Source organism: Myotis daubentonii, chromosome 5 (assembly GCF_963259705.1).
Source record: "Myotis daubentonii chromosome 5, mMyoDau2.1, whole genome shotgun sequence".
Lineage (NCBI taxonomy): Eukaryota > Metazoa > Chordata > Mammalia > Chiroptera > Vespertilionidae > Myotis > Myotis daubentonii.
Genome location: NC_081844.1, coordinates 15,403,931 through 15,430,156, shown reverse-complemented (window position 1 = coordinate 15,430,156; position 26,226 = coordinate 15,403,931). Strand labels below are relative to the sequence as shown.

The 26,226-nt window shown below is 46.8% G+C and overlaps 1 protein-coding gene and 1 pseudogene across 8 annotated transcripts in view; one reads left to right on the top strand and one right to left on the bottom strand.

Moving 5' to 3' along the window:
- The window catches only part of TNFRSF10B (TNF receptor superfamily member 10b), a 53,361-nt gene extending 28,176 nt beyond the window's left edge, over positions 1-25,185 (bottom strand). For 3 of the 8 annotated variants that reach the window (XM_059695983.1, XM_059695987.1, XM_059695988.1), the window contains exon 1: positions 7,546-7,865. In XM_059695983.1, coding sequence (XP_059551966.1) covers positions 7,546-7,665 — 120 coding nt within the window. In that variant the 5' untranslated portion in view covers positions 7,666-7,865. Of the gene's footprint in view, positions 1-7,541; positions 7,869-24,874 lie in introns of those variants that run through there. The other 5 variants (XM_059695985.1, XM_059695990.1, XM_059695986.1 and 2 more) reach the window with 5 other exon arrangements.
- On the top strand, positions 20,882-21,121 carry LOC132234386 (non-histone chromosomal protein HMG-14-like; annotated as a pseudogene).
- Positions 25,186-26,226: the final 1,041 nt, after the last annotated feature.

Below are 26,226 nucleotides of genomic sequence, written 5' to 3'. Positions count from 1 at the left end.
CTCAGTCTGTGAAATCTTCCCTGCACTAAGAACCCACACACTACCAGCGCCGGAGGCCTGCTCCCCGTTTGGTAGCGTGATTATTCTGTGCGCTAGTCCTTGTAACACTCCTATCTGACCTGTGAGAAAGCCAAAGGGATGAGGGTCGACATTTGTCCAGGACCTCTGAGCAATAAACCACATTGTTATCCCTTGACACCCTGTTGTTCTTGACCCTCATCTGCCGCTAGCGTCTATCCCAACTGGAACCAAATTCTTCACAATTGATGTGCGTACTGCATTCTTTACTATGCCAGCTGATGAAGGTGGCCGATACCTTCCCGCCTTCACTTGGGAAGGAAAACATTCCACCTGGACAGTCTTGCCTCGGGGTTTTCCTGATAGCCCTTCTTATTGTCATAAATTCTGAAGACTGATTTAAATTATATCATTTTCCCTAAAGGTTTCATCTTATTGCAATTTGTGAATGATTTACTTCTTTGCTCCTCTTCTCAGGTCTCCTCACAGGAAGATAGCATCCATCTGTTAGAACTTTTGGCCTAAAGGAACATAAGGTCTCTAAGAAAAAATTACAATTCATCCCAATTCAGGTTCAATATTTGAGACATCTGGCTCTCCTGGAAGCCACTGGAGAGCCAGGTCCTTGAACATTAGCTCATCTGTGTCTCCAGGTGAGGGCCATTTCCTGAAAATAAACCCTTACTTTCTTTGCTGTAAACCAGTGGTTCCCAACCTTTTTTTTTTTTTGGCCATGCCCCATCTAAACATCTCTAAAGTGGGGCATGGCCCACCTTTAACAGGTGCAGAACATAATAACAAGAAGAATTCAAAAGAGAATTAGGACAACATAACAACCAAGTCTACATGAATTTAAACTAGGAGCTCAAACCTGCAGATAATGAAACAAAGACCATTATTATCTTGGATTGATCAGAGTTCTTTTTTAAAAAAATTGATTTTCAGAGAGAAAGGAAGGGAACATCAATCTCTAGAAACATCAATCTGGAAGAAAAACACTGACCACCATTTATTACGTTCACTCCTACAGAAGGCACCAGACCCTGACGGGAACGTCCCTCAGTCTGATGACCTGAAACTGCAGCTGTCAAATGCACTACATACACCAAGTTTCCCAAGGCCCAAAATTAAGTGTCAATTGCAAGGTTTTCTTGGGCTAGTAAGCTATTGCTGAAATCAGATCCCAAATCTCTCTCTTATGACAAAACCTCTAAATGTCTTACCAAAGAACGACAATCCTGATCCAATTTTATGGGAGAAACAGGGTGACATAGCCTTTAAAGGCTTAAAGGAGAGTTTAATAATCCCCCCTGCCCTTGGGCATCCTAACTATCAGATTCCCTTTTTCATTATTTTTTTTAAATCCTCATCCCAGGATATATTTTGACTGGTTTTTAGGGAGAGGAAAAGGAGAGAGAGAGAGAGAGAGAGAGAGAGAGAGAGAGAGAGAGAGAGAGAGCATGTGAGAGGGAAACATCAATTAGTGGCCTCCTGTATGTGCACCGATTGGGGGAATCAAACCTAAAACCCAAGTATGGGCCCTGACCAGGAATCGAACCCATAACCTTTTTGGGTGCATGGGGCCATGCTCCAACCAACTAAGCTACCCAGCCAGGGCCCCTTACCATTTTTGTGCACGAGAAGGATGGGGATACCCTTGGGTTACTCACTCAAAAACATGGGGGTCACCATAGTCCCCGAGGATACTGTATAGTCAGCAGTGACTATAGTATGGCCCCAGTGGCTCAAGGAAACCGTATTATTAAGATTCTACAGTATTCTAGACTTGATGTTCTGGAAGCTAAATGAAACCACCCTGCTGACATTTCTGCTAAGAATGCTGCCCTTAAAGGTGTCAGCAGCAGTCCAACCTCTGTCATGGTCCAAAGAGATGATTCCCCGGTTGAAAACTTAGAAAAACTGGCCAGAGAATCCCAACAACTGGCTTCAAAAAAAGTAAAACAAGATTGGAAATCCAACAATTGCTGGTTTAATAGGAAGAGAAAGCTCTGGTTCGAGCCAAATAACAACCCAGTCCTACCAAGAACTCTAAAATGTCTGCTCCTGACCACTCTCCATGCATTAAACCACTGGTCCACTGACAAAATGATAGCTCCATGAATAAATATTGGTGCGGAGATATTAACAAGGCCGCAAAAAGTGCCCACCTTAAGTGTCAAACACAGCCCAGGGAAGCCTATTAAAATTGCCTTATGGACCTTTTGTGGTTTGGCAAATAGATTTCATACAGCTTCCCCATCTTATGAATATAAATGAGTTTTAGTCATGATACATATGTTTTCTCACTGGACTGAAGCTTTCCCTTGCAGACAAGCAAATGCCCTTGCAGTGGCTCAAGTCCTGTTAGAGAAGAGGGTTCCTGCTTGGGGGACTCCTCTTGAACTTCAGTGATCAAAAAACCCATTTCATTGGTCAAGTGCTACAACAAGTCTGTGCTCTTTGGCTGGTTCCACAACATTTTCACTGTGATCACCATCCTCAATTCTCAGGTTTAGTTGAACGTACTAATGACATTATTAAGATTCAATTGTCATCCCTGAAGGTGTGGCTCAGTTGGTTGAGTGCGGTCCCATACACTAAGAGATCGCGGGTTCAATTCGAGATCAGGGCACATGCCCAGGTTGTAGGTTCAATCCCCATTAAAAAAAAAATTTTTTTTTTCTTTATTTTTTTTTAAAAAAAAGATTCAATTGGCAGAACTTGCAGAAACTCTTCAAATATCTTAGCCCAGGGGTGGGCAACCCCTAGCACGCGTGCCAAACATTGCACACCAGTAACTTCTGCTGGCCCGCGAAACCCTCTCTTATAATCTTCCATTTACAATTTTTGTGAACATTTGAATGACTTAAATGTTAAATTACAAGGAAGTGGCAAGACACTTGATGTTATGTTTGGTTATATAAAGGCTTCTGAAAAGAAACTGGGTCTTTAAGAGGGATGTGAATGGTGAGAGATTTAGATATTTCCCAAACCTCAAGAGCCACATCCAAAGACCTCCCAAAAGATGACAGAACAGACTGTCAAAGCCTTCAAAAGCTGTTTTTAAACATCATCGAGTCAACTATTGAGCGGTTCTTCTCAAGATTTGTGAAATTCAGAGAATTGGAAGAGACAGCAAAATTCATGAGGTTTCCAGACAGCATGAAACTGGAGGAACTAAACTTATAAATGTTTTTATGGACAGACATGGCTGACTTTGAAATGCACTTGATCGAATTTCAGAGTAGCTCAATTTGGAAGCAAAAATTTATTGACCTTAGAGCTGACTTGGAAAACAGTGAAAAAAAGCGATTAGAGACAGGAATACCAGAGAAAAGTGTCAAAAACGAACTACTGATGACTTGGAATGCCATTCCAGAAAATTTTTTGTTTAAAAAACTTTGCAACAGCATTACTCTCCATGTTTTCATCCACGTATGCTTGTGAATCTTTGTTCTCAGTGATGAATTTTGTTAAGTCTCATAATAGGAGTAGCCTCACGGGTGAAAGTAGTTGCTCGTGCATATCTCTGAAGGTTACGAAATATAAACCTGATGTAAAATCTCTGTCATCAGTGATGCAGCAGCAAAAGTCCCACTGATAATATCAAACAGAGTCATAAAGTTTTCTGTCAAACTATCAGTGTACATGTATACATTAAGAAATAAATGTATTTTTCATCATCATATACTGTGTTTTTGTCGCTCGAATGAATTGTATTATTTCCTCAAGGTTCTTCACATACGTACACCTTAAGAGATATCAAGTAGGCATAACATTTTCTCAAAAAATTAGTGTTGGCATACAGAAGAATTTTGAGTCAGAGATTTTGCTGGTTTTGGCACGCACTCACAGAAAGGTTGCCACCCCTGCCTTAGCCGAAAGCATTGCCGCTAGTCATTTTAAATCTCGGGTCCACCCCTTTTGGGACTCATAAGCTTTCTCCTTTTGAGATAATTACAGGACGTCCCATGCGTTTGGCTGCTGCTTCTTTGGATCCACAGTTGGTAAAGGAAATATATTTCAATATAAAGGAAACCTATTCCAATATAAAGGAAACATATTTCAATATTGTAAAGGCTTAATTGCTTCTATTGAAAATAATCATTTCCTTGGAGGACAATCTTTTCACAGTCCCTCCAAGGGAATGATCAACTCAAAATCCACACTCTACAACCTGGAGATTTTTTGTTTGTTTTTTTTACTGAAAAAGGCATCTCATAAAAGATTTCCTCCAGCCTTGCTGAAAGGGCCCTTACCAAGTACTGTTGACTAAGCTGTGTGCTGCTAAACTCCAGGCAGTAGAGTGGGTACAGGAGTCACACCTACAGAAGGCACCAGACCCTGACGGGAACGTCCCTCAGTCTGATGACCAGAAACTGCAGCTGTCAAAAATTAACACAGGTGACTTCTGAAGGAAACATATTACCAGAAGGACTGAATCTGGCCTAGACAATGCCTTACTTACTATTAATTCTTACTAAACGTTTCTCTTTTCTCTTTTCCTTGGAAGGAACATGTCCTTATTTCCATTTCCTTTGCTATTGTGGAAAGGAGGGGGGGATTAAAAAAAAAAAAAAAAAAGACCCAGCGGCTTGGCTCAGTGGTTGATGGCTCAGTGACTGAGCGTTGACCTATGAACCAGGAGGTCATGGTTTGGTTCCTCGTCAAGGCACATACCAGGGTTGTGGGCTCCATCCCCGGTGTGGAGTGTACAGGAGGCAGCCGTCCTTTATACCAAACGCTGATGGGTTTGATTCCCAGTCGGACATGAACGGGAGGCAAGGAATCAATGTTTTTCTTCCAGATCGATGTTTCTCTCTCTCCCTTCCTTTCTCTCTAAAAATCAATTTAAAAAAAAAGAACTTTGATCAACCTAAGATAATAATGGTCTGTGTTTCATTATCTGCAGGTTTGAGCTCCTAGTTTAAATTCATGTAGACTCGGTTGTTATGCTGTCCTAATTCTCTTTTGAATTCTTCTTGTTTGTTATTACGCTCTGCACCTGTTCCCTGTTACCCCTGGACTGAATCCACGCACATTCTAAGGTCCTAACATTAAGTACCATCCTATCCTATCTAATAAAAGAGAAAAATGGTAATTGGCGTACGACGATACCCTTTTCATTGGCTAATCAGGGCTATATGCAAATTAACTGCCAACTATGATTGGCAGTTAACTGACAACTATGATTGGCAGTTAACTGCCAACTATGATTGGCAGTTAACTGACAACTAAGATTGGCAGTTAACTGACAACAAGATGGCGGTTAATTTGCATATGTAGGCACAATGCAGGGAGGCGGAAGGGAAAGCAGGAAGAAGCCCCCTGCCACTGACAGTGATCGGAAACCCAGGGGGGAGCTAAGAGCTGGGGGGCAGGGCAAAGGCGGCCCTGGGGCCGCCTTTGCCCTGCCCCCCGGCCATGATCGGAGAATCAGGCGCCTTTGCTGCCCTGGCCAGTGATAGCAGGAAGTAGGGGTGGAGCCAGCGATGGGAGCTGGACACGGTCGAAGCTGGCAGTCCCGGGAGCTAGGGGTCCCTTGCCTGGGCTTAAAGCGGAGCCCACGATCGCAGGGCCGCTGCAGCTGCGGGTCCCCGCTGCCCGGGCCGGACACCTAGGCCAGAGGCGTTAGGCCTGGGCAGGGGCAGAGCCTGCAACCACGGGGAGCTGGGGGTCCCCTGCCCAGGCCTGACACCTCTGCCGGAGGCCTCAGGCCTGGTCAAGGGGCCGATCCGGTGATCGGTGATCGGAGGGTGATGAGGGTCAACTCCTCTTGCCGAGGCATCAGGCCTGGGTGGGGGGCGGAGCCGGGGATTGGGGGGATATGATGGTCCCCTTGCCCAGGCCTGAAGCCTGGGTCAGAGGCGTCAGGCTTGGGCGGGGGGTGGAGCCAGCGATCAGAGGGAGATGGGGGTCCCCTGCCCAGGCATGATTCCTGGGCCAGAGGCCTCAGGCCTGGGTGGGGGCCAGAGCCAGTGATCAGGGGGAGATGGGGGTCCCCTGTCCAGGCCTGACGCCTCTGCCAGAGGCGTCAGGCCTGGGCAAGGGGCCGATCAGGCGATTGGAGGGTGATGGGGGTCTATGCCTCTGTCAGAGGCGTCAGGCCTGGGCAAGGGGCCGATCCTGCAATTGGAGGGTGATGGGGGTCAACGCCTGAGGGCTCCCAGTATGTGAGAGGGGACAGGCTGGGCTGAGGGACACTCCCCTCCCCACACACACCCAGTGCACGAATTTCGTGCACCGGGCCCCTAGTAATGATTATAACACAGGGTAGCATCTAAAGCAGCGGTTCTCAACCTGTGTGTCGCGACCCCTTTGGGGTTCAAATGATCCCTTCCCATGGGGTCGCCTAAGACCATCAGAAAACACATATATAATTACATATTGTTTTTGTAATTAATCACTATGCTTTAATTATGTTCAATTTGTAACAATAAAAACACATCCTGCATATCAGATATTTAAATACATTACAATTCATAACAGTAGCAAAATTACAGTGATAAAGTAGCAACGAAAATAATTTTATGGTTGAAGGTCACCACAACATGAGGAACTGTACTAAAGGATGGCGGCATTAGGAAGGTTGAGAACCACTGATTAAAGAGATAGTCATAAGAGTCAAGAGCAAAATGCACTGGTCCCCCGCGTCTGCTTTACCCACAGTAAAGGTTGTGCTGGTGCTACACGGAGCAAGAGAAGTCCGCATGGACGGCATGGACCTCTAACCGGGACTCCCCCCGAGCTTCCCAGCATAACAAGCGATCCCTCCCCATGAGCTTCACAACATAAAAGCGCAACAACAGGCCAAGCCTGAGAGGGAGCAGGAAAGGAGCTTGGGGTGCCAGAGGCCTCGGGCTCCACTCCCCACACCGTCTCCTTAAAATTTTTCACTTGGTCGACACAGGTTACGCCCACATGCACCAGGAAACACACGTTACTTTGTGATTATAGATATCGCTTCTCTGAATTTTGGATTCCTTTTTAAAATAAAAATTAAACTTTCGCTATAGCTGTGATACACGGTTTGGCGTTAGTGTTTCTATTTTTAACAGAATGAACTGGACGCGCCCTGAGGCGGAGTTTTTTCCGCCGCCCTTACACCTCTGGCTGCGCGCCCTCACCCCGCCGCGCGGGGACTGGAAGCAAGTGGAGAGTCGGGATTTAAAATGCGGTCAAGTGCGAAGAAAAGCGGCATTTGGCCGGCTGTCGGCCCACCGACCGGCCACAGCCAAGTTTTACAAGGTGAACAAGAATGAAAAAGGGAAAAGAAGCTCCGGGAGTTTCCTTGTGGATTTCCCCCCGAAATGACTGGTCCTTCCGGGGACCTGGAGCAGCGCGGGTTCCCTGTCTCTGCATTCGCGGGGCCGATCTTCCCCCCCCCCCCCCCCCCCGCCCTTCTCCAGACTGTGCCCAGGTTGGTCCGGCCGGCACAGGCCCCGGCACGCCCCTCAAAAACCCCGTTTGGTCTCCATGCCCCCCCCGTCCCCCACCCGCCCTCCAGGAGGGGCGGCGGGCACTCACCAGCACCAGGAAAAGTGACAGGACAAGGATCAGGGTGCCGGGGGCCCAGGGCCGGGGCCCGGCTCCCAGCTGTGCCTCCGGGGCGGCCGCGGCGCGCCCCACCGCGCGGCGGGAGGCCATCTGCACTCGGACTCCCCGCGGCCACGTGCGGTCGGTGAGCGCTCCTGGTCCCCGCGGCAGAGCCTTCGCGGGTCTTCCGTGTGTTTCAGGGGAGGGGGCGACTCCCTCAGCCTGCCGGGTGCGGGGTGCTCTGCTTGCAAAAGGCTCCCCGGACTGAGCTCAAGATAGGGGAGACGGAGGACGGACTTGGCAATGACTCTCTTTCTAGATTAGTCACTGAGGGGGGGCGGGGGAGGAAGAGGGGGGTGAAGAAGTCCACGCCCTCCTCCTTCCTCATCCTGGACCGGTAACCAAGGTACCGCCTTTCAACAAGAATCCAGGATCCCAGGGCTAATGCCCCCCCATCTTCCGGACTGTGGCCTTCTGCCCACTCCCAGCTTCTACTCCCGCCTTCCCCTGGCTGATGGATGGGTACTCGTGAGAAGGTAACCCCCATTTTGTAAAAGTACTGTTTGGAATTCTCTGCTATTTTTTAGACAGCCTCTTATTCTAAAAAAAAAATAATAGCCCGGCCGGAGTGGCTCAGTGGTTGAGCATCAAACCATGAACCAAGAGGTCACTGGTTCAATTCCCAGTCAGGGCACCTGCCTGGGTTGCAGGCTCCATCCCCAGTAGGGGGTGTACAGGAAGCAGCCAATTGATGATGTTTCTCTCTCATCAACGTTTCTATCTCTATCACTCTCCCTCCCTCTCTCTCTAAAAATCAATAAAAAAACATTAAAAAAAGAAATAATAATTTTATGGCCTAACTAGTTTGGCTCAGTGTATAGAGAGCTGTTCTGAGGACTGAAGGGTCCCAGGTTCCATTCCCATAAGGGCACATACCTTGGTTGCGGGCACATCCCCAGTAAGGGAGTGGGGGGTGCAGGAGGCAGCTGATGGATGTTTCTAACTCTCTATCCCTCTTCCTTCCTCTCAGTAAAAAAAAAAAAAAAATCAAATATGTTAAAAAATAAGAATAAAATAGTAACTTTGCTTTCTAGCCTGCTTTAGCCTGCTTGAATGATGAGGAAGATAAACTTAGCTGTCTGACCTTGTCGGCCAGAGACTAGACACGCCCGTACTCTCAATGCCATGCCAGGTGCATTTTTTAATTGGACAGAACCGTGTTGTTCTCAAGGCCACCGGCGAGATAACCACTAAGCACATGTAGGGCTGGCTCTTTAATAAAAAAGGGAAGTTCTGCTTGTAGCGTTGCCCTGAATTTGAAAGGCATTTTTCTCTGTGCCCCCGCGCGTAATAATAAAGTGTGACTCCAAACTCTCCGAGCATTGCTTGATGTATTCCGGTTCTCTGTAACACTCGGGCATCACCCACCCAGAGTCACTTTGCAGCTCAGTAAGGCAGGAGGTTTCTGGGTCAGGGGCTTGATCTTAGCATCTCAGTAGCCAGGTCCCTGGCTCAGAGCAAAACCCCAGTGAACAAGGGTGGATAGAATGAAGGACACAGAGGACAGGACCAGTGGGTCTGATTTCAGGTCACCCGGAGGCTTCCACACCTCCCTCATCACAACCTCACCTGTCCTGGTAACTCCCGGTCCATCCTGTGGCTTGTGGTCTCAGGTTCTCATGCTCTCTCATGTCAGCCCTACTGTTCCCTCCTGCTGCCGGGCAAGTTGGAGGAACCCACTGCAGCCTCTCTTCTGGATTTCCTTTTCCTCTTAGATTCTTTTTTTTTTTTTAATCTTTATTGTTGAAAGTATTACATATGTCCCTCGCCCGTCCTCCTTCCAGGCCTTCACCACCCTGTTGTTTGTGTCTTTTTTTGATCCCTTTCCACCTTCCCCTGCAGTCTGTTTGATGCTTCTATGTCTCCAGGTCTATTTTGTCCATCAGTTTAGTTTGTTCACTAGATTCCACATACACTGAGTGACCAGGTTATTATGACCACCTGACATTTGTATGCAAATTAGCCATACACTTCATCATATGGGATATGGAAGCTGAAGGTCTGTCTCTTCGAACACCTTTGCTGTCTGCAGTTACCAAGATAAAACGACTCCAATTCGCACAGGAACAGAAGGATTGGACAGTCCAGCATTGGAAAAAAGTCATGTGGTCCGATGAATCACATTTCCAGTTGCATCGGCAGAAACAGCATGAAAGCATGCACCCCACACGCATGAGTACAAACCTTCAAGCTGGTGGGGTCAGTGTTATGGTTTGGGGCATGTTTTCCTGGCATGATTTGGGCCCTTTAATTCGTGTGGAACAATGTCTAAATAGCACAAGATACCTAAATATCATTACTGATCAAGTTCATCCTATCATGTTGATGGCATATCCCAATGGAGATGGCTTCTTCCAATGGGCCATGCCATGGTGCTCGTATTGTGCAGGAGTGGTTTCAAGAACATGAGGGAGACTTTACCTTGCTTAGGTAGCCCCCACAATCACCAGGTCTCAATCCAATTGAGCATTTGTGGAACGAAGATAAAAGAGCTATCAGTCAGCTGGTTCCACAACCATCAAATCTCACAGAACTGGACAGTGCTATTCATCAGGCATGGTGTCAGATTCCTCCCATAACCTTTCAACATTTCGTGGAGTCAATGCCAAAAAGAATCACCGCAGTATTGAAGGCAAAAGGTGGCCCAACAAAGTATTGATGGGGTATTCTTAATAATCTGGCCATTCAGTGTATGACTTAGATCATGTGATACTTGTCTTTCTCTTAATGGCTTATTTCAGTTAGCATAATGCTCTCTAGATCCCTCCCAGGCTGGCTCAAAGGGCAAGAGATCCTTCTTTTTTACTGCTGCTTAGTATCCCATGGTGTAGATGTGCCACAGCTTTTTTATCCACTTATCTACTGATGGGCACGTGGGCTGTTTCCAGATTTTAGCTATTATAAATTGTGCTGCTATGAACATAGGGGTGCAAACATTGTTTCTGATGGTGTTTCAGTGTTTCTTAGGATAGATTCCTAGAAGCGAAATCACTGGGTCAAATGGCAGTTCCATATTTCAGTTTTTGAGGAAACCATACTGTTTTCCATAATGGCTGCACCAGTCTGCATTCCTGCCAGCAGTGTACTAGGGTTCCCTTTTCTTCACATCCTCACCAGCATCTGTCATTTGTTGATTTGTTGATAGTTGCCATTCTGACAGGTGCGAGGTAATACCTAATTGTCATTTTAATTTGCATCTCTCTGGTGATCAATGACTTTGAGCATTTTTTCATATGTCTCTTGGCTACCTGTATTCCACTTTGGAGAAGTGTCTATTTAGGTCCTTTGCCCATTTTTGTTTGTTTGTTTGTTTTGTTAATCCTCACCTGAGGATATTTTACCATTGATTTTTAGGAAGAGTGGAAGAGAGAGGGAGAGACAGAAACATCAATGTCAGAGAGACACATTGATTGGTTGCCTCCAGGACCCAGGCCAGGGAGGAGCCTGCAACCGAGGTATGTGCCCTTGACCAGAATCAAACCTGGGACCCTTCAGTCCATAGGCTAATGCTCTATCCACTGACCCAAACCGGCTTGGGCAGTTTGCCCATTTTTTTAATTGGATTGTTTGTCTTCCTTTTGTTAAGTTGTATGAGTTCCTTATATGTTTTGGATATTAACCATTTATCAGATGTATCATTGCAAAATATGTTCTGCCATGCAGTGGGCTCCCTTTTCGTTTTGTTGACGGTTTCTTTTGCTGTGCAGAAGCTTTTTATTTTGAGGTAGTCCCATTTGTTTATTTTCTCCTTAGTGTCCTTTGCCACAGGAGATATATTCATAAACAAATTGCTATGAGAGATGGCTGAGATTTTGGTGCCTATGGTTTCTTCTAGGAATTTTATGGTTTCACGATTTACACTTAAGTCTTTTATCCATTTTGAGTTTATTCTTGTGTATGGTGTAAGTTGGTGGTCTACTTTCATTCTTTTGCATGTCAAATTTTCCCCAACACCATTTATTGGAGAGACTGTCTTGACTCATTGTATGCTCCTGCCACCTTTGTCAAATATTAATTGAGCGTAATGGCTTGCGTTGATTTCTGTGTCCTCCATTCTGTTCCATTCATCCATATGCCTGTTCTTATGCCAGTACCAGGCTGTTTTGATTACAGTGGCTTTGTAGCATAACTTGATATCTGGTGTTGTGATTCCTTCAACTTTGTTCTTCTTTCTCAAAATTGCTGGGGATATTCAGGGTCTTTTTTAAGTTTTAGGTCCATATAAAGTTTTAAAGTATTTATTCTAGATCTGTGAAATATGCTGTTTGTATTTTAATAGGGGTTGCATTGAATCTAGAGATTGCTTTGGGTAATATGGATATTTTAATGATGTTGATTCTACCAAAATCCTTGAACACAGTATATTTTCCCCCTTGTTTATATTTTCCTCTATCTCTTTTTTCCAACATCTTGTAGTTTTCTGAGTACAAGTCTTTTACCTCCTTAGTTAACTTTATTCCTAAGTATCTTAATTTTTTGTTGCAATGGTAAATGAGATTGTTTGTTTAGTTTCTCTTTCTGAGAATTCAATATTGGTGCATAAAAAAGCCATCGATTTATGGGTGTTTATTTTTGTATCCTGCTATATTCCTGAATTAATTTATTAAATCTAGTAGTTTTTGGTGGCATCTTTAGGGTTTTCTAGGTACAATATCATGTTGTTTGTGACAAGTGTGAGGTGATACCTAATTGTCGTTTTAATTTGCATCTCTCAGGTGCAGAGTGGTGCAGCCAATGTGGATGCCTTTTATTTCTTCTTGCCTGATCGCTGTGGCTAGGATTTCCAGTACTATCACTATATATAAAAGGCTAAAAAGCTAAGTGTCTGTCCATCCGACCGGTAGCTATGACACACACTGACCACCGGGGGGCAGGAGCTGCCTTGATGCGCACTGGCTATTTTAAAATAAACGGCACCACGGACAAACCAACACCTGGCTGACAAACCAACACTCGACTTCCCCCAAGTGGGCCATAGGCCCTGCCACCACCCCAGAGCGACACTCCACCAAATCGCAGCCAATGCTGCCAAGACCCTATGGCACAAAATACGGCCCACAGCCCAGCCCAGCCTGGAAACAGAGGCTGTGGGCACCGGGTAATAACATCACGTAGCAACACCCAGCTTCCTCTCCCTAGCAACTAGCCTCCTTAGAGTTTCTTCAGCCCAGGAACCTGACTTGCTTTAGAGCCAGGTGCAACATTTTACACTTTAACCAAATGTTTGTGAAGCATTTTCCCGTGCCTCATCTCATTTGATCCTCACAGAAGTCCCAGAGTAGGTAAGATAGGAGACTTGGTAGCATCCTATTTTCTTTTCATTAGCTAGAAAAACGGAGATTTAGAAAGTTTAGAAACTTAACCCGACTGAAAAGAAGTAACAAATGGTCGACTTTGAAAATGACTTCAGGTTTTCACACTGTGCAGAATTATAGTCAAACACTGCTACAGTTAAATATTTTATTCTTTGTTTTCCCTGCATGATCTGCACTAATAAAAGAGAAAAATGGTAATTGGCGTACAACGCTACCCTTTTCATTGGCTAATCAGGGCTATATGCAAATTAACTGCCAACTAAGATTGGCAGTTAACTGCCAACTAAGATTGGCAGTTAACTGCCAACAAGATGGCGGTTAATTTGCATATGTAGGCACAATGCAGGGAGGCGAAAGGGAAAGCAGGAAGAAGCCCCCTGCCACTGACAGTGATCGGAAACCCAGGGGGGAGCTAACAGCTGGGGGGCAGGGCAAAGGCGGCCCTGGGGCCGCCTTTGCCCTGCCCCCCAGCCATGATCAGAGAATCAGGTGCCTTTTCCACCCTGGCCAGTGATAGCAGGAAGTAGGGGTGGAGCCAGGGATGGGAGCTGGGCACGGTCGAAGCTGGCAGTCCCAGGAGCTAGGGGTCCCTTGCCTGGGCCTAAAGCGAAGCCCACGATCGCGGGCCGCTGTAGCTGCGGGTCCCCGCTGCCCGAGCCGGATGCCTAGGCCAGAGGCGTTAGGCCTGGGCAGGGGCAGAGCCTGCAACCGCGCAGAGCTGGGGGTCCCCTGCCCAGGCCTGACACCTCTGCCGGAGGCCTCAGGCCTGGTCAAGGGGCCGATCTGGTGATTGGTGATTGGAGGGTGATGAGGGTCAACTCCTCTGGCCGAGGCATCAGGCCTGGGCGGGGGGCTGGGGGTCCCCTGCCCACACCTGATGGCTGGGCCAGAGGCATCAGGCCTGGGTGAGGGGTAGAGCTGGGGATTGGGGGGATATGATGATCCCCTTGCCCAGGCCTGAAGCCTGGGTCAGAGGCGTCAGGCTTGGGCGGGGGGTGGAGCAAGCCATCAGAGGGAGATGGGGGTCCCCTGCCCAGGCATGATTCCTGGGCCAGAGGCCTCAGGCCTGGGCGGGGGCCAGAGCCAGTGATCTGGGGGAGATGGGGGTCCCCTGTCCAAGCCTGACACCTCTGGCGGAGGCGTCAGGCCTGGGCAAGGGGCCGATCAGGCGATCGGAGGGTGATGGGGGTCTACGCCTCTGGCCGAGGCGTCAGGCCTGGGCAAGGGACAGAGCCAGCAATCGGAGGGGTCTGGGGGTCCCCTGCCCAGGCCTGATGCCTGGGCCAGAGGCATCAGGCCTGGGCTGGGGGCCGATCCTGCGATTGGAGGGTGATGGGGGTCAATGCCTGAGGGCTCCCAGTATGTGAGAGGGGGCAGGCTGGGCTGAGGGACACTCCCCCCCCCCCACACCCAGTGCACGAATTTCGTGCACCGGGCCCCTAGTCTACAATAATAACCTACTTCGTGTTGATATTTACTGCTGTGTTGCTGACAATTACCTGAAAGAAAAGTTGGGGTGCTTCACAGGGCTGGAAAAAGTTTAGCTAAATCAGAAAGCAGGTGTAATTAAACAAGTTTATCCTATATCTATAAAAGGCTAAGTTGACTCGCACATACATGATACATATGAAGCTCTCACTGGCACCAATCACATGCGTGTGTTTTGATCTGTCATTATCAATCATGAATTTGGTTAACACTTATAGAGAAAGGGTGAATAGGGATATTAAAATATTTCTTCTAATTAATTTCCTTTCAATGTGCACGCATCCATCCACCAGGACTCTAGTGTTGAATAAGAGTGATAAAAGTGGACACTCTTCTTGTTCCTGTTCTTAAGGGAAGTGGTTTTAGTTTTTGTCTATTGAATATGATGTTGGCTGTAGGTTTGTCATATATGGTCTTTATTATGTTGAGATATGCTCCCTCTAAATCCCACTATGTAATTCAAGGATAACATTGTTATCTATTAAACCTTATATCATATTGTAACTTGTTGACATCCATCTCTGGATTTGGCAGTGGAGAAAAGTTTTTGTTCATTGTTAACAAATGTCCAATGACAAATAATACCATCTTTTTTTAAAAAATATATTTTATTGATTTTTTACAGAGAGGAAGGGAGAGAGATAGAGAGTTAGAAACATCGATGAGAGAGAAACATCGATCAGCTGCCTTCTGCACATCTCCTACTGGGGATATGCCCGCAACCCAGGTACATGCCCTTGACCGGAATCGAACCTGGGACCTTTCAGTCCACAGGCCGACGCTCTATCCACTGAGCCAAACCGGTTTCGGCAAATAATGCCATCTTAATTTTGCAAAATACAGAGTTTGCTGGTGTTATTTTTATAGTGAAGCAACAGCCTTGCAGGAAAACAAGAAGGCTTAATAATAAAACATTCAACTTCTTCATTAAAAAAAGAAAAAAAAGAATGTCTGTTACAGCACATTTCAGATTTGATGTACAAAATAAAAAGAAAGGTAAAAGAACCCTTATTATCAACCCTCCTCCACTGGAAAATAATCTGCTAGTAGATGAGCCTGGTTCAGAGGATTGGTGGTTGGTAATGGCCCTCAGCCAGAGGCACTGAAACACACTAAATGGGCAGTTCTGGAGTCCTGGGTCCAACGTGTGGAGGAGAGGGACAGCTGTCAAAGGGCAGACCTTTTACAATAACTGGGCAGGGAGAGGAGTGGTGTGTCCACAGGGATGGAAGAGCAAGAGCACGCGTGATGAGAGATAGTAAAACCTGAAGATGAGCACGGACAGTCAGGGACAACTTTTGGTCTCCCTGACCCTCAGTTTTCCTATTGTAAAGGGACACAGTCACAGCCTTCAGACATGTACACTGTTTCAGTCGTAGAGTAGGAGTAGCTCTGCCATAAATGGAACACTGGGCTGTTGAAGGTTCTAGCTATCTTCGCTGAGAGCTGTGCCCACATTTCCAGGAGTCTTGATGGCTATTCCATAGCCTTACCTCTTCCTTCAGACTGGCTTATTGCAGGGGTACTGGTTTATTAAAGGTCCGTCAAGACAATAACCAGACAGATCCAAATCCCTGTTGGTATGAAGGATGGAATCTGAGACATCTTGTCAACTGTCTGCAGTGATAAGGGAATTGTACCCTCTCCTTTAATTTCTTCCTTCTTTGTTTCCTTCCTCCCTCATTTCCTCCCTTTCTTCCTATATTTGTTTTACGTTGTAAATTTTTTTAGACATACCAAAAGATGTAGAAAATAATGCAGTGGACTTTAATGTCTTAATAATTTTGCCTAAAACATAAAATAATTACAAATGTAGTCAAGGGCCCCCCAAATTTTGTCAACCATCTTTTCCTCCCGGTAGCAAATTCTTTTCTAGTGGTTGCACCTCTAGTTTCAGGAGACACACAGGAATGGTTTCTTGCTCAAAGGTAGGAACACATGGAAAGAGAGTTTAAGACTATGAAGTACATTTCGTATTTCTAACACATTATTGTTTATATTACAACAGAGGAAAGCCTTCACTTTCTGGTCTTCGCCTCCTATAGCCTCACCTCTACCAGCCTCTCCATCCTTACCTTTTACTCTCCTTTCTCTCCTTGACCTCCAATCCAGCCAGTGGCTGCTATTTTGGGCTCATTCCTTGTGCCCAGGCCTCACCTTGAAGGGAGTGTCCTCTTTTATCTTCTCTACCATCCTTATTGCAATTACATTAGAGTTTTTCCTTCATTCCATCTCATCCCCAAAGTTTTGTCCTTCCTTGGCAATAAAATAGTCACTTGACACAAACATTTATTGCTTTCTATTTCCATTTTTTCCTTTACAGATTGTATATGTTTTGCAGACTGGATAATTCTGTTAACATTCTTAACCCACCCTCACCCCAGTTTTGTGTTTGTTTGTTTTTTGACTTCATATGTCTTTTTGTTTTTATTTTTTTATTTTGGTTGTCACCCAAGGATATTTTTCCATTGCTTTTAGATAGAGTGGGAGGGAGGGAGGGAGGGAGAGAGAGAGAGAGAGAGAGAGAAATGAGAAACATCCATGTGAGAGGGAAGCATCAATCAGTTGCCTCCTTTACGTGCACCAGTTAGGGATCGAACCTACAACCCAGGTATGTGCCCTGACCAGGAATCGAACCCATACCTTTTTTGGTGCATGGAACCGTGCTCCAACCAACTAAGCAACCCAGACAGGGCCCCTTATCACTTTTGTGCATGAGAAGGATGGGGATACCCTTGGGTTACTCACTCAAAAACATGGGGCTCACCATAGTCCCCGAGGGTACTATATAGTCAGTAGTGACTATAGTATGGCTCCAATGGCTCAGGGAAACAGTATTATTAAGATTCTACGGCATTCTAGACTTGACGTTCTGGAAGGTAAACGAAACCACTCTGCTGACATTTCTGCTAAGAATGCTGCCCTTAAAGGTGTCAGCAGCAGTCAAACCTCTGTCATGGTCCAAAGAGATGATTCCCCAGTTGAAAACTTAGAAAAACTGGCCAGAGAATCCCAACAACTGGCTTCAAAAAGAAGTAAAACAAGATTGGAAATCCAACAATTGCTGGTTTAACAAGAAGAGAAAGCTCTGGTTCAAGCCAACTAACAACCCAGTCCTGCCAAGAACTCTAAAATGTTTGCTCCTGACCACTCTCCATGCATTAAACCACTGGTCCACTGACAAAATGATAGCTTCATGAATATTGGTGGGGAGATATTAACAAGGCCACAAAAAGTACCCACCTCAAACACAGCCCAGGGAAGCCTATTAAATTTGCCTACTGGACCTTTTGTGGTTTGGCAAATAGATTTCATACAGCTTCCCCATCTCATGAATATAAATGAGTTTTAGTCATGATACATATGTTTTCTCACTGGACTGAAGCTTTCCCTTGCAGACAAGCAAATGCCTTTGCAGTGGCTCAAGTCCTGTTAGAGAAGAGGGTTCCTGCTTGGGGGACTCCTCTTGAACTTCAGTGATCAAAAAACCCATTTCATTGGTCAAGTGCTACAACAAGTCTGTGCTCTTTGGCTGGTTCCACAACATTTTCACTGTGATCACCATCCTCAATTCTCAGGTTTAGTTGAACGTACTAATGACATTATTATGATTCAATTGGCAGCCCTGAAGGTGTGGCTCAGTTGGTTGAGTGTCATCCCATAGAGTGAGAGATCGCGGGTTCAATTCGAGATCAGCGCACATGCCCAGGTTGTAGGCTCAATCCTCATTAAAAAAGAAAAAATCCTATCTTTAAAAACAAAAAAAAGATTCAATTGGCAGAACTTGCAGAAACTCTTCAAATACCTTAGCCGAAAGCATTGCCACTAGTCATTTTAAATCTCGGGTCCACCCCCTTTGGGACTCATAAGCTTTCTCCTTTCAAAATAATTACAGGACGTCCCATGCGTTTGGCTGCTACTTCTTTTGATCCACAGTTGGTAAAGGAAATATATTTCAATATAAACGAAACCTATTTCAATATAAAGGAAACATATTTCAATATTGTAAAGGCTTAATTGCTTCTATTGAAAATAATCATTTCCTTGGAGGACAATCTTTTCCCAGTCCCTCCAAGGGAATGAACAACTCAAAATCCACTCTACAACCTGGAGATTTTTTTTTTTTTTTTTTTAACTGAAAAAGACATCTCATAAAAGATTCCCTCCAGCCTTACTGAAAGGGCCCTTACCAAGTACTGCTGACTAAGCTGTGTGCTGCTAAACTCCAGGCAGTAGAGTGGGTACAGGATTCACACCTACAGAAGGCACCAGACCCTGACAGGAACATCCCTCAGTCTGATGACCAGAAACTGCAGCTGTCAAAAATTAACGCAGGTGACTTCTGAAGGAAACATATTACCAGAAGGACTGAATCTGCTTTTCTTACTATTAATTCTTACTAAACGTTTCTCTTTTCTCTTTTCCTTGGAAGGAACATGTCCTTGTTTCCATTTCCTATGCTATTGTGGAAAGGAGGGGGGGATTAAAGAAAAAAAAGACCCAGCGGCTTGGCTCAGTGACTGAGCGTTGACCTATGAACCAGGAGGTTGTGGGCTCCATCCCTGGTGTGGGGTGTACAGGAGGCAGCCGTCCTTTATACCAAAAGATGGTGGGTTTGATTCCCAGTCAGACATGAACAGGAGGCAAGAAATCGATGTTTTTCTTCCAGATGGATGTTTCTCTCTCTCTCTTCCTTTCTCTCTAAAAATCAATTAAAAAAAAAAAAAAAAGAACTTTGATCAATCCAAGATAATAATGGTCTGTGTTTCATTATCTGCAGGTTTGAGCTCCTAGTTTAAATTGATGTAGACTCTGTTGTTATGCTGTCATAATTCTCTTTTGAATTCTTCCTGTTTGTTATTATGCTCTGCACCTGTTCCCTGTTACCCCTGGACTGAACCCACGCACTTCCTCTCTGACGGAAGAGGCCACACCCAGGAGAGGTCCTTCCTGACATTGAGGGGCAAAAAAAACTTGCTTAAGTTGGAAGACCTGACTGTTAATCAGCAATGCTTTCAGAGAATGTTCTCGATCAACATGGGGGAACTGATAAAATCTGACTGGAACCTTAAGAAAGCCTAATCAGTCCGATACGTCTAGGGAGGAGCTAAGGCTTATGAAAGTTCTCACATTCTACAGTAATCGTGAGAGGAGGCGGGGACCTTACTGTAAAAAAACTATATTAACAGAGCTGTACAGTTCTCACTTCCCTTTCCCTTAACTTCCGTTTGCCATCTTAGCACAAGCCAGTGTGTGCTTGCGGCCATTTCATGTTTTTCAAAATATGCCTAGTCGTAAGTAGTTAATGAATCTAACTCTCAAATAAGGCACATGTAGGTAGCCCCGGCATAAAATTTAAAAGCAAATATCAGGAGATCATATTATTTAGCAGTTCGCTTAACTGTGACTAGAACACAACAAACGGAAATATTCCCCAAAAAGTAAAGGTCCAGGGTGGCTGCTATTATAAAGGAAATCAGGCAAAAGAATAATAAAATTGTTTCCTTCTGACTCATTTTCTTCCTGTGTACAGTAGGGAAACCATCCCTATCTCCCAGGTTGTTAGAAAAATGATAGGGAATAATGGCAGCACAATGCCCAGCTGAGTGCAGCACCCAAGCTGCCCAAAGCTACTCAGTGCACATTCCTGCCGCCCACTCCCCACCCTTACCTGGAAGGTGTTGCCAGGCTTCTCTGCCAGCCCTGGCAAGGGGAATGTGGTCCAAGACAGGGACTGAGGCCTCGGTGTTCCCCCAGAGGGACGGCTGAAAGCATTTGGACGCACCTGTGCCCCTGCAGCGCCACCACTGCATCACTGGACGTCTGGCCCCTCTGCACACCTCCCCCCTCAAGGAGCTGATTCCACGGTGCCCATGCAAACCGGTGCAGCCACTGCTGGGTGGAAACCATGTGCCCTCTGGCCCTCCCAGCACCAGAACACCGACACCAACCCTGAGGACGTGGTTTGAGCTCCCACAGTCTCCCACAGAAAGGTGGCCATTCCAGCAAGTGCAGAGCAAGGACCTGGAGGCAGGGAAGCGCTCAGCACTGGGCCTCATCTGATGTCATCCTTCCAACAGACCAAGGACATGGGCTCATCCCACTACAGGCAGGGCTGGGAGCATAACTGGCCCCAGGTGACACAGTTCAAGTGCACAGCTGGGATTCCAGTCCCCCTGCCACCCTCCCCTGCTGTGTAATCTGGGTCTCCTGGTTCTCATTCCCAGGCTCAGATGTCTCCTGGATCCTTGGAAATCTCTACTAGCCACGAGGAAGCAAAAACCACCACAGGCAGGTCCAAGCAGCTTGGGCGGTGGGAGAAGCGACATCAGGCCCGGAAGCCCAGGCTCCAGGCACCCACAAGCCAATCCCCTGAGCCCCAGCAAGCACCCACCTTCTCCTATTCCCCCCTACACACACACACACACACACACACACACACACACACACACACACGCCCTCCTATGCCCAGGAGGAAGGCCAGCTCTGCCCAGGGGGCTGCGAAGGAGGAACCCAAGAGGTTGCGGAGGTTGTCAGCCTCACCAGCTCCTAAATCTGCAGACAAAAGTGCAAACAGAAGGGAAAGGGGGCGCAAACATAAAACAGGCCAAAGCGGCCCACCAGGAACCTAAAGATCTACCTGCGGAAACGAGGAGGGTCCAGCTTCAGAGGAGGCAGGAGAAAGAGAGGCCAAGTCTGGTTAATGTCAAATGCCATGTCTATCCGTGGTCCCTGCCTCTCTGCTTGTACAATCCAGAGGAATGTTTTTATCATCCATTTTTTAAATGCAAGCTTTTTAGTCGTTCTGGAACAGCAGTTCTCAACCTGTGGGTCACACCCCTTTGGCGGTCGAACAACACTTTCACAGGGGTCGCCTAAGACCATCCTGCATATCAGATATTTACATTACGATTCATAACAGTAGCAACATTACAGTGATGAAGTAGCAACGAAAATAATTTTATGGTTGGGTCACAACATGAGGAACTGTATTTAAAGGGCCAGAAGGTTGAGAACCACTGCTCTAGAAAGATTTTTAGGAATGAGGGAATTCCACCTCATCCCATTTTTCTTATGGAAAAGTGGAAATCCTTTTTTCTTTTTTTTTGTTAGAGGTGAAATCACTTGCTGGTTGTTTAATTTTTTGGTATAACCAGAAAATAGTGGGATGTTGACTATGGGAGGCGTTGGTTGTTCTGCATGTCAGCTTAACATGCCATAGATGGGCTTGTTTTTATATCCTACTAGAGGCCCAGTGCACAAAAATGTGTGCACTTGGGGTGGGGGGTTCCTCAGCCCGGCCTGTACCCTCACAGTCTGGGACCCCTTGGGGGATGACCACCTGCTGGCTTAGGCCTGCTCCTCGGGGGATTGGGCCTAAGCTGGCAATCAGAAATTCCTCTGGCAGCCCGGTAGCCCTCGGGGGATGTCCATTTGCCAGAGGGGAGCAGGCCTAAGCTGCAGTTGGACATCCTTAGCGCTGCTGAGGAGGTGGGAGAGGCTCCCACCACCACCTCTGTACTGGCAGCCATCAGCCTGGCTTGTGGCTAAGCAGAGCTCCTCCATGTGGGAGCTCACTGACCAACAGAGGGCAGCTCCTGCATAGAGTGTCTGCCCCCTGGTGGTGAGTGTGTGTCATAGTGACCAGTCTTTCTGCTGTTAGGGTCAGTTTGCATATTATCCTTTTACTATATAGGATAGAGGCCTGGTGCACGGGTGGGGGCCAGCTGGTTTGCCCTGAAGGGTGTCCCGGATCAGGGTGAGGTCCCACTTGGGTGCCTGGCCAGCCTGGATGAGGGGCTGATGGCTATTTTCAGGCTGCCCGCACCCCCTTTAGGGTGGGGGTCCCCACTGGGGTGCCTGGCCAGTCTGGATAAGGGGCTGAGGGCTGTTTTCAGGCTGGCCAAGCTGGCGACTGAAGCTCCCAGCCTCTCCTTTTTTTCTTTTTTATATTCTGGGATTTATTTACCTTCTATAATTGAAACTTTGTTGCCACTCCAGCTCCCACGCCATGGCCTGCTGAAAGCAGGCATCTGGGGTTTGTTTAGCTTCTATAATTATAACTTTGTTGCTTAGAGTGGAGCTCAGAGCCCGGCTGCAGCAGGGAGGAAGCTTGGCTTCCTCCATCACTGGAACAAGCAAGCCTCCTGCTCGCTTCAGCTGCATGGCTGCCGGCCGCCATCTTGGTTGGGTTAATTTGCATATCCTGCTGATTAGCCAATGGGAAGGGTAGCGGAGGTATGGTTAATTACCATGTTTGTCTATTATTAGATAGGATAATACAAAGCATACTAAATGGCAATTTGGAGCCAGTCGTGCATTTACTATGTCCTGAACATTTTCAATCACTTCTGTTCCCGTGTTATTGGTAGAAGTGTTTCCTAAAGAAAACCACTCCTTGATCTTGGCTCTCCCTGTCAGAATTTTGTGCATCTGTGACATTGTTGGTGTGGTAATCCAGTTTTCCTAGTAACTTTATGGGCAGTGAAAGACTGAAAATTTGATTATTTAGCATATATGACATTACGTTGTGAATTGATGGGACGGATATAACAGGGTATCAACATTTGAAGATCTTGGTACTTGATACTCTACTAAGAAATAGCCCCACATTTGAAGCCGGAAGCCACTGGAATAACTTCAGAAAAGAGGCACGACATGACTTTACATTTGGGTACGTATGTTAAGATTGTGTATGAATTGAAATATCCGTATACTTATCCTAAAACAAGCTAAAATCTCAATTATGAAAGAAAAATACAAAACACACACACAACAAAATGGTATTTTTCTACAAAGAATTAAAATTCAGTGTGGCAAGGCTGTAGGGAAACAGAAAAACTGTGGACTCTTGGTTTAAGTGAAAAATGTATCAGCCCTTCTGGAGAACAGTGTGTCATTACCTAAACGAAAATATAAAATTAACCCCCTGACAAAGCAAGTTCACTTCTGAGGATTTGTGCCATACACAGGGACATGCGGGGCAGACAACGGGCCAGCAAGCTAACACCATGCTGTTGGAATTAGCAAAATCATAAACAGGGTGTTATAGTAATCATTATGGTACTTAATGTTAGGACCTTAGAATGTAAGACTTAAAGCATGTGTTACATGCTTTAAGCAGCATTTGGCCAGTTACATGCTTTAAGTCTAAGGTCCTAACATTTACATTCTAAGGTCCTAACATTAAGTACCATAATGATTATTATAACACAGGGTATCATCTAAAGCAGCGGTTCTCAACCTGTGGGTCGCGACCCCTTTGGGGTTCAAATGACCCTTTCACAGGGGTCACCTAAGACCATCGGAAAACACATATATAATTACATATTGTTTTTGTAATTAATCACTATGCTTTAATTATGTTCAATTTGTAACAATAAAAACACATCCTGCATATCAGATAATTTAAATACATTACAATTCATAACAGTAGCAAAATTACAGTTATGAAGTAACAACGAAAATAATTTTTTGTTGGGGGGTCACCACAACATGAGGAACTGTACTAAAGGATGGCGGCATTAGGAAAGTTGAGAACCACCTATCTAAAGAGATAGTCCTAAGAGTCAAGAGCAAATTGCACTGGTCCCCCGCGTCTGCTTTACCCACAGTAAAGGTTGTGCTGGTGTTACACGGAGCAAGAGAAGTCTGCATGGAGGCATGGACCTCTAACCGGGACTCCCCCCGAGCTTCCCAGCATAACATGCGATCCCTCCCCATGAGCTTCACAACATAAAAGCGCAGCAACAGGCCAAGCCTGAGAGGGAGCAGGAAAGGAGCTTGGGGTGCCAGAGGCCTCGGGCTCCACTCCCCCGCCGCCTCCTTCAGATGTTTTTACTTGGTCGACACAGGTTACGTCCACATGCACCGGGAAACACACGTTACTTTGTGATTATAGATACCGCTTCTCTGAATCTTGATTCCTTTTTAAAATAAGAACTAAACTTTCACGATAGCTGTGATACACGGTTTGGCGTTAGTGTTTCTATTTTTAACAGAATGAACTGGACGCGCCCTGAGGCGGAGTTTTTTCCGCCTCCCTTACACCTCTGGCTGCGCGCCCTCACCGCGCCGCGCGGGGACTGGAAGCAAGTGGAGAGTCGGGATTTAAAATGCGGTCAAGTGCGAAGAAAAGCGGCATTTGGCCGGCTGTCGGCCCACCGACCGGCCACAGCCAAGTCTTACAAGGTGAACAAGAATGAAAAAGGGAAAAGAAGCTCCGGGAGTTTCCTTGTGGATTTCCCCCCGAAATGACTGGTCCTTCCGGGGACCTGGAGCAGCGCGGGTTCCCCGTCTCCGCATTCGCGGGGCCGACACCCCCCGCCCCCCCTTCTCCAGACTCTGCCCAGGTTGGTCCGGCCGGCACAGGCCCAGGCACGCCCCTCAAAAACCCCGTTTGGTCTCCTTGCCCCCCGCCCCCCACCCGCCCTCCAGGAGGGGCGGCGGGCACTCACCAGCACCAGGAAAAGTAACAGGACAAGGATCAGGGTGCCGGGGGCCCAAGGCCGGGGCCCGGCTCCCCCTTGTGCCTTCAGGGCGGCGGCGCGCCCCACCGCGCGGCGGGAGGCCATCTGCACTCGGACTCCCCGCGGCCACGTGCTGTCGTGAGCACACCTGGTCCCCGCGGCAGAGCCTTCGCGGGTCTTCCGTGTGTTTCAGGGGAGGGGGCGACTCCCTCAGCCTGCCGGGTGCGGGGTGCTCTGCCTGCAAAAGGCTCCCCGGACTGAGCTCAAGATGGGGGAGACTGAGGAGAAGGAAATGAATGACTCACCTAGACTCACTTTCACGTCAGGGGGTTGGGGGGGCGGGGTGAAGAAGTCCACGCCCTTCCAGATTCTGGGCCGGTAACCAAAGTATCGCCTTTCAACAAGAATCCAGGATCCCGGGACTATGCCCCCAACTTCCCGACTGTGGCCTTCTGCCCACTCCCAGCTTCTACTCCCGCCTTCCCTCCCCCGGCTCATGGACGGGTACTTGTGAGAAGGTAACCCTCATTTTGTAAAACTACTGTTTGGAATTCTCTGCCATTTTTTAGACGGCCTCTTATTCTAAAAAAAATAATGACTTTATGCCTGACCGGTTTGGCTCCGTGGATAGAGCGTTGGCCTGAGGACCCAAGGGTCCCAGGTTCGATTCCGGTCAAGGGCATGTACCTTAGTTGCAGGCACATCCCCCGTGGGGGGTGTGCAGGAGGCAGCTGATGGATGTTTCTAACTCTCTATCCCTCTTCCTTCCTCTCAGTAAAAAAAAAAAAAAATCAAATATGTTAAAAAATAAGAATAAAATAGTAACTTTGCTTTCTAGTCTGCTTTAGCCTGCTTGAATGATGAGGAGATAAACTTAGCTGTCTGACCTTGTAGGCCAGAGACTAGACACGCCCGTACTCTCAATGCCATGCCAGGTGCATTTTTTAATTGGACAGAACCGTGTTGTTCTCAAGGCCACCGGCGAGATAACCACTAAGCACATGTAGGGCTGGCTCTTTAATAAAAAAGGGAAGTTCTGCTTGTAGCGTTGCCCTGAATTTGAAAGGCATTTTTCTCTGTGCCCCCGCGCGTAATAATAAAGTGTGACTCCAAACTCTCCGAGCATTGCTTGATGTATTCCGGTTCTCTGTAACACTCGGGCATCACCCACCCAGAGTCACTTTGCAGCTCAGTAAGGCAGGAGGTTTCTGGGTCAGGGGCTTGATCTTAGCATCTCAGTAGCCAGGTCCCTGGCTCAGAGCAAAACCCCAGTGAACAAGGGTGGATAGAATGAAGGACACAGAGGTCAGGACCAGTGGGTCTGATTTCAGGTCACCAGG